Source organism: Meriones unguiculatus, chromosome 2 (genome assembly GCF_030254825.1).
Source record: "Meriones unguiculatus strain TT.TT164.6M chromosome 2, Bangor_MerUng_6.1, whole genome shotgun sequence".
NCBI lineage: Eukaryota > Metazoa > Chordata > Mammalia > Rodentia > Muridae > Meriones > Meriones unguiculatus.
The window spans coordinates 12,628,077-12,640,178 of NC_083350.1; the positions used below are offsets into that span (position 1 = coordinate 12,628,077).

The following is a 12,102-nucleotide window of genomic DNA, read 5'->3' on the forward strand; positions in this document are numbered from 1 at the left end:
AGAACCTAACGTAAGTAACGTAACCCAGATGACTCTAGATACGTCTGCTGGACTTATGGGAGTCGAAAACAAGAGAGGGAGGACTCAAGCGAGTCACCAGGAAGAGACTCAGGTCTTCCTCCCACTGGCTGTAGGAGTGGTGTGGGTGATGGGCTGTGGGATGGGATGGAGTGGGGGAGGGGGCTCCTTTGCCATTTATATAAACATGTATGATGTATGTAAGGAACCTCCACACAGAGATGTTGTGTGTGCGCTGACACTACGGAAGGACGCACTGGGCCTTCTGGAATTAGAACTTGGTGTCGGGGGGGGGGGGTGCTTCACCACATCCCATTTTGCAACACTTGGATTTTGTGCCTAGATAACTGACAAATAACTTTCAAAGAAATTAAAATTGTAAAAGACAACATCAAGAGGGCAAGACTTAACCCTGCAGTACGAAATGCCGAGTTTCAGGTCTGGCCCTCCCAGACCTCTTGGATTTCTACTGAACAGAAGCCCAGAGATGATAATCAGAAAGGCTGGTAACTGAGCTGCGGACTTTCACACTTGGCCAGCAGGTCAGCAGAGGTGACCTTGCAGAGCTGTTCTGTGTTACAAAACAGCTTCCAGGGCTTTCTGATGCCAGTGAGACAGCTAACCTACAGCTGATGAGGCCTGCCTAGGGTTTCCTGTTTCCTTTGGATCTGGGGTCTGCTTACCCCATCCCACCTCCACATACAACTTCCACCCACCCCCAGCCCCTACTCACATGGATAGCACCTTCACCTCCAGGATCTCCTGCCTCAGCTCCAGGCATCTCGTGGAGTTAAACTCTAAAGGGCCTTTGTAAAATTCGAAGTACCTGAGAACCAACAGGGACAAAGGTTACACAGAGAAATGGGCCAGCTTTTCTAGGACCCATCAAGTCCTAGTCCAACAAATAAAGCAAACCAGCCCACCCCATCTCAGGACCCAGTAGGTGGCTGGCTCCAGGCAGGAGCAACCCCACTGCTCCATAAGCATGCATAGGAACAAAGCCCACTTGGGCCCACACTGGGAGGCAGGCACAGGTTTTGTTGCAAGTAAGTGGCTGGGAGAGTGGGGATGGGGCAGGCTCTGTGCACTCTGGTCAGATGGAGCTCGAGATTGGCAGCATCCACAGCCGATCTGGGAGGCAGGCAGCGCGCTGTCCCAGCCTTCCCTGCCCTTTTTGCCTTCTCTCACCCTCAGGACAATGTCCTAGACACAGGCACGGACATAGTTGAGACCTCCACAGAGTTTTCCATTTACAAAGCATTTCCATTCCCATCTGCTTCCTTGGTGCTCATGTTCATTCAGTGTTATCTCTGAGACATGGTTGCTTTTGCCCCATCTGCCTACCAGAACAGCTGGTGGGCTCACAGCCCTGGAGAAGGAGTTGCCTCCCTGGGAAGAATCCAGGTGATGCTTTCCTCATGGCCTCTCCCACTCCTGAGGTGGTTCTGGAGCCAGGAGAGTGGGATCTCAAGACAGCCTCAGTCAGGAATCAGGAAGACTGCAGGTCCTGCCACACTAACTGTGGGGTCAGTGGCCCTTGACAAGTAACCCTCAAGGACCAGAGTGACAGAGGTGCCTAGGGCCATCACAGAGCCAGAACTGGGAGTGTGGGCATCCTTGGAGCATGCCCCAGGCCCTTCCCAGCCATGGTGGTAGTTACCACGTCGCTAACCTAATGCTACAGACATGCATTAATTTAAAAATCATAAAATGCTGGCTGGAGGGGCAGCTCAGTGGTTGAATGCTTGCCTAACATGCTCAAGATCCAAAGAAATAAAGTTCTATATAATGAATTGTCTCCCATTTCCAAAATCAACTGGCTCCATATCTTTATCATGAAAGTATTAGGTAGAATTCATAAGAACTAAGACTGAGGACCTCTGTAATAGCAAACTCACCCTTGCTCTGCTTCCCTCTTGTTTCTGAAACCCTTTCTCTGTCTTTCTCATTTGGCAAACCCAGCTTCACAATCTAAGTCAAAGGCCTACACCTCTGGGAGTTCTCATGTAGTCCCTACCCCTGGGCTCTATTCACTATATAATAGTTAGAACAAATAACGCCATATTATAATCTGCCTCTGTCTCTACGGCTTTTCCAAATGGTGAGCATCTCAAATGCAGATACTGTGTCCTTGTTATTTCTTTCCCATCTGAACTACAAAAACACACTAAAGACTACACTTCCCAGATTCCTTTGAGTCTAAGGCCCTGGAAATAATTTAGGTCCAACCAATCAGAAACGTTCTAAAGAGACTGATTCCAAGCTGTTCCTTGAGAAGCATAAAAAGGAACATGGTGCAGACAGAGATGGCATGGATCTCAGAAACTACAGTTGTGGAAGCAAGTTCATGATTACATCACAGACAGCAGCTTGCATGATGGCCCCATTTCACAGTGCCATTACTCAGTGTGATGGCTATTTTTGGTTGTCAACCTGACTACATCTGGAATTAACTAAAATCCAAGTGGCTGGGTATACCTGTGAAACATTTTTTTTAATGAAATCATTTGGGATCAGATGATCCACTTTTAATCTGGATCTTTTGCAGTAGGTAGATCCACCTTGAATCTGGACCACATCTTCTGGTATGTGTTTCTCAATGTTCTATTGCTATGAAGAGACACCATGACCAAGGCAGCTCTTATAAAAGAAAGCATTTAATTAGGGGCTTGCTAACACTTTCAAAGGTTTAGTCCATTATCATCTTGGTGGGGATCCTGGTGGCATCAGGCAGGTACTAGAGCAGTAGCTAAGAGCTACATCTTGATTCATGGGCAGAGAGAGAGAGAGACTCTGGGCTGGGCATGGGCTTTTGAAACCTCAAAGCCCACCCCAAGTGACACACTTCCTTCAACAAGGCCACACCTCCTAATCCTTCTAATTCTTTCAAATAGTGCCACTCCCTAGTGACCAAGCATTCAAATATATGAGCCTATAGGGGTCATTCTTATTCAAACCACCACATTCCATTCCCTGGCCTCCATAGGCTCAGATATATAATATGCTACAAAATATGCATTCAGTCCAACTTCCAAAGACCCTGTAGTATATCACAGTCTCAACATTTTTTGAAAGTCCAAAATCTCTTTAGAGACTCATGGCAATCTCTTAATTATCATCCCCATAAAATAAAAATTAAAAAGCAGATCACATGCTTCTATCACACTGTGGCACAGGATGTATATCACCATTCCAAAATGGAGAAAAGGTAGCATCATGGGGAAATATCGGACCAAAGCATACCTAAAACCAGCAAAGCAAACTCCAAATTCTATAAATCTCTATGTCTGAAGTCAAAGTGCTCTTCAGATCTCCAATTCCATTTCTCTCTCTTGTGCTGGTTCTACACCCAGTCTGCAGTTTGGTGGGTATCCCCCAACTCTGGTATCTCCAACATCTTGGGGTTTCTAAGGCAATCCAGGCTTCACCTTCACAGCCTCATGTGATGGCCTCTAGGCCTCCATGCAGGGACACATGCCTGACCTCAGTGGCTTTCCTTGGCCATGGAAGAAGATTCCACAAGCAAGCCCTTTCTTGTATCTTTGACTCTAAAGCCAGAATCGCACTGCTGAAGCTGGCAAGTCCTACTGCTTGATGGAACTGGAACTTGGACACTTCCTTCAATTACATTCACACCAGTTTCCTTTTGGTGGCAGCTTCCTTCCTGCCAAAGCTTTTCTTTCCTTTCACAAGTTGGAAGCTTAGCTGGTGAGGTCTTACTCTGAGGTTATTACTCCTTTTATTCCATTTATCATCAGGATTTTCTTTTGTCACCTTGAACACTAGACTTAGCTCCATTACATTTCCTGGTGCTCCTTATCTGCTAAAAGTGTACATATCACATTGAAGTGGAATGTTGTGGTTTGAATAAAAATGGCCCCCATAGGCTCATATAATTGAATGCTTGGTTCCCAGGGAGCAGCACTAGTTGAAAGAATTAGAAGGATTTGGAGGTGTGGCCTTGTTGAAGGAACTGTGTCATAGGGGTAGACTTTGAGGTTTCAAAAGCCCATGCCAAGCCCAAAGTCAATCTCTCTGTCTGTCTCTGTCTCTGTCTCTGTCTCTCTCTCCCTTCCTTCTCCCTCCCCTCTCCCCATAGTAATAGAACAGTGACTAAGACAGAAGGTGGTACCAGGAGTGGAGTATTGCCATGACAGGCTTGGCCATGCTTGTTGTAAGACTAGAAAAATGGTTGAACACTTTAAATGGTGCTTACAGGGTCATCCTAGTAGGAGCATGGAAGACAGTGCTGCTGAGAATGACGTAGATTATGATGGCTGGGCTCAAGAGGTTTCAGAAAAGAAAAATATTAGTAAGTGGCCCTAGAAACTGTTCTTGTGATATTGGAGAAGAATATGGCTTCTTTCTGCTCTTGTCCAAAAATACCTGCCTGGAGCTAAATTGAAGAGTTTGGGATTAATGGAAGTAGCAGAATAGATTTCAAGGCAGCATAATATTGACTGTATTGTATGGTTATTTCTTGGGGCACATTGTGTGTAGGTGTATTTCTGTATTTTCAATTGTTGACTGCTAAGCCAGAAGAGAGCTAAGTACTAGCTGGATCTTGGTATTGTTATTTCTATTGACCATCACTGGTCTCATATTTTGTAAATATTCATCCTTCCTCACTTGCCTATTGGTTGTAATAATGATCTGACAGCCAATAGCTGGGCAGGAAGTGGAGGGTGGAACTTCTGAGAGAGAAGAAAGGATGTGTGGGAAATTTGCCAGCTGACACATGGAGGTGGATGGACCAGAGTGGAATAGAGAGGCAGAGCTAGCCAAGTGATGGGACACAGTACCATGATTAGTCAGGTTAAGCCAGATAGCTGGCTGAGAGATTGCCCTCGCTAAAGGACGTAAGCTTTGAAACATTAAGAAGCATCTGTGTCATTATTTATACTTCTGATGGGTCCAAAAGTCCCACTATAGTTATTAGTAATCACTCTTACATAGATCTGTAATGAAAAGGAGCAAGCCAGTAAGCAGCAACCCCCTCCATGGCCTCTCTAGCAGCTCTTTGCCTCCAGGTTCCAGCCCTGCTTGAATTCCTGCCCAGACTTCCTTCAATGATGGACTACAATGTGGAAGTGTAAGCCAAATAAATCACTTTCTTTTTTCCCTTTTTTTAAAAAAATTATTTTTAGTTTATATATTCACTTTACATCCTAATCACCACAGTGTTTCATCATAGCAATAGTTACCCTAACTAGGACATATAGTATAAAAGATGTGGAAGAGGGAAACTTTTGGTCTGTGCCTGCTTGTGCTCGCTGTCACTGGCAGTCCACTGCTCCACTGGCATTAGACTCTACTTCTTCATGATCCCAATGCGTGCTGAAGCCCAGCTGAGAAACCCAGCCTCATGGACCGAACAGCTACTGTATTCTTAGACTGTCCATTGTTGGAGTAGCTGGATCAGTGTGTAAGCCACTCTGTTAAATCCCCTTTTACGTTATCTACATAGTCATCCCTTTCACTATGTTCATTCTATATTCCATTGCTCTACTAGAGGACCCTGACTAATACACTCAGCTACTTCTTCGTTTTTCTCAAAGATTCTGAGCTCGGAGTACCCTTAACAAATCCCTTTCTCCTTTAGCTAGCTGACAGGCATTCTGTCACCTCCAAGTAAGAACAAGGGGTCAAATTGTGGCCACCATGCAAGTCCATGACCTTGGCTCTAACTCAGGTAGTTTTCCAGTCACATGGAGAAAAGTAAGGTCAGATGTCTTGTCACAGTCTTATTTGCAACCAATCCCTGCAGATGTCACTAAAGCCGTTGGGACCACAGGTTGAGTGAAGTCATGATCCTAGACTGCTAAGAAAAACTCCAGACACAAATGTTATCAAGATAATTAAAAGTCAAGAGATAGGTCATGACCCCTTTAGGGGGTCACATATCAGACATTTACATTACAATTCATAACACTAGCAAAATTACAGTAATGAAGTAGCAATAAAAGATTTTTATGGCTGGGGGGGTCAGCACCAAATGAGGAACTATGTTAAAGAGTCATAGCTTTAGGGAGGTTGAGAACCACTGCTCCAGCATCTTTGGGGAGCTGGAGACTTGCAGACACATCTCCAGTGTCTACAAGGTGTCTGGGTCACTTTTCCCTCCTGCTTTGAACTAAGGCAGCATCTTCCAGCTGACCAGCCAGCCTCCCCTCTCTGCCACCCAACCGTCCTTCCTTTCTTCCTCCTTTCTCCTCAATCCCAACATCACTCAGACAGGCAACTGAATGATTCTGAACAGTCTCCTGCCATGTGTCGAGGGGTTCTTAAGTTGGGAGGTTTCCAGAGCTGGGCTCACATCCTTCATTAGCCACTGCTATCACCTGAGTGTCTGCAGCACCCCAGAATTCCTAATAGCAATCACAAACCCTGATATGGTGAGATTAGGGGTAAGTCCTATGTCCATAAGGCAGGTAAATACTATATCCATTGCTACTTCATAACTGTGATTTTGCTAGTTATAAATCATAAATATCTGATATGTGAGCCCAAAGGGTGTCGTGAGCCCAAAGGGGGTCGTGACCCACAGATTGAGAACCACTGCGCTAGACTTATAATATAGACTTATACAACCCCATACTTATAAGGTAGAGCCTTATAAAATGAAAGTGAGACTCTTTGTCCCCTCTACCACATGAGGATATGGGAAGAAGGCACTGTCTATGAACTCCACCAGTCAATGTGTTCTGTGTCAGTAGCATGAATGAAGCAAGATAGCCGTCTTAGCATTGTATCACTTCTGTGAAGACTGAGCGCTGCATGAGCAGCCCCCGAGACACTGTTGACATCTCCAGGACAGCATAACACACAGGAAGTGTAAGGCATGCTCACCCCCACTGCCCTGCCATTGAAGGGTAACTGCCCCCAGCAGATAACGCAGGGAGACCCAGGGAGTGCAGCGCTCGCCTCTCTCCTCTCAGCTGGTTGATAGCAGAGCTGAGTCAGAGATGAGGAACGCAGAAGTTTCTCTACCATCTGCTCCAGTGACGCCGCCTTCTGCTGAGCTTACTAAACCTCCTTCCGCCTCCTGATGGCTGCAGCCCCTGCCAAGTCCTGCCTGGGTGTTAGATGTCCTTGATCACCCTGCCTCTGCTAAGCATCACCGGTATGAAGACTGTTACTTCTGGGAGTGGTGGCACGTACCTTTGATCCTAGCACATGGGAAGCAGAGGGAGGCTTATTTCTGTGAGCTCCAGGCCAACCAGGGCTACATAGTAAGACCCTAGCTCAAGAAGAAAAAGAAAAATTGTTTCTGAAGCCTTGAGCCCTGGGTCCTGCCTACCCTACAGGAAGTGTCCCTTTCAGGGTTCCTAGAGACCATAACAGACTAGCCTAGAAGTGCCTCTGCCATGACAGGCAACCAAAGCAGAGCCGTTCTCAGACCCTTCCTCCCCCATCTTCCACACTCTCTGCCATCACTCCTTGCCATAACCACCCCATGGCCAGGTATAGGCTACCTCGGGCAACCCCTACACCATGGAGCCTGAAAAAATAGTACTCAAGCAGGACTATTTTAAGCCTGGAAACCCTGCCTTGTCAGTTCCTGCCCTGGAGATCAGTTGTCTACACTGCCACCATGCTTCTGCTGCCTCCTAACTGGCAGAAGGGTTACTTATCATGTGGTGGGCTGTGCAACTATCTCTAGGAACTGTAAGTATAAAGCCCCTTCCCTCATGACAGGCACTTGTATGTTTCTATCTTACCATTCCTAATTAACACAGATCCTAGGCCCTGTCATCCAAACCGCTTCCTGGTTATATCTGAAATCTCAGTCTTGCTGTCGGGAAAAGGAAATCAATTCTTGTTTCTTTCTCGCACCTTGCTGGGCTCTGCTTTTGAGGGCACACTGTTCCAGCCTGGTCTCTACTGATGATGCATTTGATGACACAACATTTCAAGGAGCACTGCCATGGTGGGAACCCCAAGATTCTGCCAGTGACTGGAAGCCTGAGGGGTCCATCTGAAGGAAGACATGCAAACTGGGAGTGCTTTGAATCAACGGAGAGGGAGAGGGTGCTCACATACTTTCGTGTCGGGGAAGAAGCCACCATGAGAGTGAGAGGTACGAGCTGCAAGGAACGCACTGTGACCTGCAGAAAGAACTCCAAGGGTATGTGACTGGACCTGGGCAAGGGACGGCCTGTGATGAGATGGCTGAGATAACACTGGGACCTCTCAGAGTCAGGAGATGGAGATAGCATTTAAAATGTCCTTTCTGTGTGGTTTCCCACAGTGGAGTTATGGTTCTTTTTTTTCTTTATTAATTACACTTTATTCATTTTGTATCCCCCCCCCCGTGGTTCCCTTCCTCCTCCCATCCCAATCCCTCCCTTCCTCCACCCTCTGCATGCATGCCCCTCCCCAGGTCCAATGATAGGGGAGGTCTTCTTCTCCTTCCTTCTGACCCTAGTCAATTAGGTCTCATCAGGAGTGGCTGCAGTGTCTTCTTCTGTGGCCTGGTAATGCTGCTTCCCCCTCAGGGGGAGGTAATTAAAGAGCAGGCCAATCAGTTCATGTCAGAGACAGTCCTTGTTGCTATTACAATGGAACCCAGTTGGACACTGAACTGCCATGGGCTACATCTGTGCATGGTTATCTCCATGCATAGTCCTTGGTTGGAGTATCAGTCTCAGGAAAGACCCCTGTGCTCAGATTTTTTGGTTCTGTTGCTCTCCTTGTGGAGTTCCTGTCCTCTCCAGATCTTACTGTTTCCCACTTCTTTCCTAAGATTCCCTGCACTCTTCCCAAAGGTTGCCCATAAGTCTCAGCATCTGCATTGATAGTCTACTATTGAAAATTGCCAATGAATATTCTTCGCTTTTAAGTCACAGACCTCCCTATAAATACCTCTGGCTTCGCTTTCCATGAGGAACCTGACCAAAGCATCCCCTGCCTTCTCAAACTCCCCAGGCTTTGTAAGCAAGCGAATCACCAGCTCTTCCTTCCGTTCCAGAAAGTCTATCCCTACTCAGCCCAAAGGGGAGGGACCTGGCACCACGATCAGCGTCTACAGGTATAAATAGCCTAAGAGCTGTGTCAGAAGCCTAGCTCCGCTCTAATACCATTGGACTTCCAGAAGGGAAGCTGAAGCTGGCTCCAGGCTACACCCATCCTGTCTCTGGCCCTGTTGCCCTCAGGGGACCCTGTGGGGACTGAGCCAGTCAGCCCCAACTGCCTGGCCAGCTTCTCCACTATGAGAAGACAAATGAAGAAGGCCTGGAGGGTCCTGGTTGACTGGGTGCAGCTTTCCTTCTCTCGCCCACATGAGGGTTCCAGCTTTGTGAGATGAGGCCCCTCTCAGGAGGTTGGCGCTGGCCGGCTGAGAGTCCACACCGGGCTCCTAATCTGCTCCAGTGATCCCTTCCTTAGGAACTCCCCAACAGGGGTGCTCTGCTTATTACCTCCTTAGACACCCTTCATCTTCTTCCCTGGGTGTCACAGTGACCACAAAACTCTAGGCCCAGGTCACCACTGGTTGGTGTGAGATGGGGCCCTGAATTCTCTTCCCAGTCACACTCCACCCAGCTGCACGCATGAGTGGTATCTAAGAACCCAGAAGCCCCGAGGAGGTTCCCTGTGCCATAGAAGAACACCGCTGGTAGGCTTCAGCACCTTCAAGGGGCAGGAGGAAGGGAAGCTGCCAGAGCCTATCAGTTTATACCCTTTTTGTCCTGTTATGCCTGGGGCATTCTAAGAGAACTGTAGACTGATTCCACCCTAGTAGAAACACTACTAGTCCACGGGTACCTCTGTGCAAAAAAAAAAAAATATTAGAAAGCCCTCCAACCCCATTAATTAAGCCACATGCCAGCAACGGGGCCTGATGGAGTGAGAGTGGGCTGGGTTTCAGCCCCGCCTGATTCTCATCCTGCCCAGCTGTGTGAAATAGCCTGCTCCTAGACTCTTAAACTGTCTCATTTAATTCTCTTAACAGCCCGATGAGACTTGCTTGAAATTCAGGCTGCAATCAGCAAGCCCATTTGCCCAAGGTCATCCAGCTAATAAATTACAGCAGAAAAGAAACCTCGGGCTTTCGCAGGCCCGGAACCCAAGGTTTTCATCACTTCAGTGCATTCCTTTTCCCAGCTCCCACAGCCATGTCTCCCTGGGGGCTTTGTCAGTAAGCAACCCCCTTCTCTCCCAAAGGCGACAGCCCTTCAGCAAGGATCCGTGCTATTTCCAGCACTAGAACAGCTGCTGTCTGGAGCCAGCACAAGCCCCGTCAGCAAACGTGCAGAAAGCAGTCGGGAAGTTGCAGACTGACAAGTACCAGGGCTGTAAGTATCTCCCTGGAGAGGAGCAGAGGGACTCAGGACTCCCTGCTACCAGCCTCCAGAGGCCGCAGCTGCCAGGAGGAAGAGTAGGGGCCCTCCATGTCTGCTTAGCAATCTTTGACTGAACCTGCTCTCTCTGGGATGTGATTTCCCTATGGCAGGAGTCACTGGAGCTAAAAGGTCTAAAGGCTAAAAAAGCAGCAGGCCTGGTGATGTGGATCTGTTGGCATAGACTTATAAACCCAGCTACCAGAGAGGCTGAAACAGGAGGGTCACAAGTTCAAGGCCTACAAGGGTGACAGAGTCACTTCAAGGCCAGCATGGGAAACTTGGAAAGATTCTATGTCAAAAAAAAAAAAATGTTTTAATTAAGATAAAAGAAGGCTGTGAATATAGTTTGATGGTTGAGTAACTGCCTAGCATGTGCAGCGTCCTACATTCAACTCCTAATACTGCAAAATAATAAGTTAATAAGCTAATTAAATAAAAGCTGCAGGGCCTTGATCTGGTTGCCAGCACATTCTAAGCCAGCACAGGAAACCCTGAAAGTACCCCTGGTAAGGTCCCGCTTTGCCCTGGCTGCTCAACACATCCACCCCAGTACTGGTTAGGGTCTCACTGACCTTACTGGGCTTTGTCCACCATTTCCTAGTGCTAAGACCAGAGCTGTACCCGAGTCACCTCCTTTTCCAAATCTCTGCCTCTGTGGTGGCCCTGGTCTCCGGCCCAGCACAGGCCATAACGTGCTTTGCCTGTCCCACTGGCGTCTGGGTCTGGGCTGCTCTTCTCCTGTGAGTCTTCCTATTCACTTCCATCAGGGGTCTACTTGATCAACATCCCGGGCCACCTTCCTGCACCCCCTTTTTCATGCCAACATTCCCCCAGGCACAATGCCACCCACCTACCCTAAACGATGGCTTACGCCTGATTCCTTATGGCCTGCCTGTGCCCTTCAGGTGGGGATGGCTTATCTCTTCCACTCAGTGGAGGTGACTTGAGCCTCCAGTGTGGGCCAGACTATTTCACCTCTAGCAGTGATCAACTAGCCCCACAACGTCCCCTCCCTCACAGAGCTTCCCAACATAGTGGCTACAAACACACAGCAGGTAGGAGACTGGAGGGGATCTGAGACCAACCGGTCAGTGAAAGCCTCTCCAGACAGTGAACACAGCCCTAGGCAGATAGGCAACCAGCATAGACAGTATATACAGCAATAACTGGCCAGCTGAGGGTATAGCAGCAGCCAGGGTGACTAGAACAGGACGGTAGCATCAGAAAGGCTGGGTGGGTCGTGGGCAATCTTGCAGGGCAGGAGCTTGAAGAGCATTTAAACAGGGGGCAACATAACCCGATTTAAAGGTTCACCCTGGCTGTTGAGGGGGTTCTAAGAGGAGAAGAAGAAGCTCAGAAGTGGAAGGAGATAGCGCGTGGCACAAGAGGTTGTAAGCAAGGGGCAGGGGAGACCAGCGCAAGCAATAGTGCAGAGAGGAAGCCTGCAGGGTGTACTCGTGGCTAAGATTCAGCACTGGGAAAAGCCAAATCTACAGTAACTGCTGGGCCTGCCTCTCCTACACAGGGCTGTGTGATGGAGACAGGTCTGGGTGTGAATGGCGAGCAGAGTGGCCACAGAACGTTCGCAGAGACCTTCAGCCATCAAAGGGTAAAAAGTAACAGGTAAGAGTCAGGTACAAACGGGAAACACAGAACAGAGGACAAGACACTCGCTCCACAGTCAAAGGACAAAGAGACTCCAGGAGCTCTTCAAGACAGGCCTGAGGTAGGTCGACTGAAA

At 48.0% G+C, this 12,102-nt stretch overlaps 1 protein-coding gene across 2 annotated transcripts in view; it reads right to left on the reverse strand.

Annotated features, from left to right (window-relative positions):
• The window catches only part of St8sia5 (ST8 alpha-N-acetyl-neuraminide alpha-2,8-sialyltransferase 5), a 62,547-nt gene that overhangs the window by 24,365 nt on the left and 26,080 nt on the right, over positions 1–12,102 (reverse strand). For both annotated transcript variants that reach the window (XM_021662323.2, XM_021662324.2), the window contains one exon: positions 752–844. In XM_021662323.2, coding sequence (XP_021517998.1) covers positions 752–844 — 93 coding nt within the window. The remainder of the gene's footprint in view (positions 1–751; positions 845–12,102) is intronic.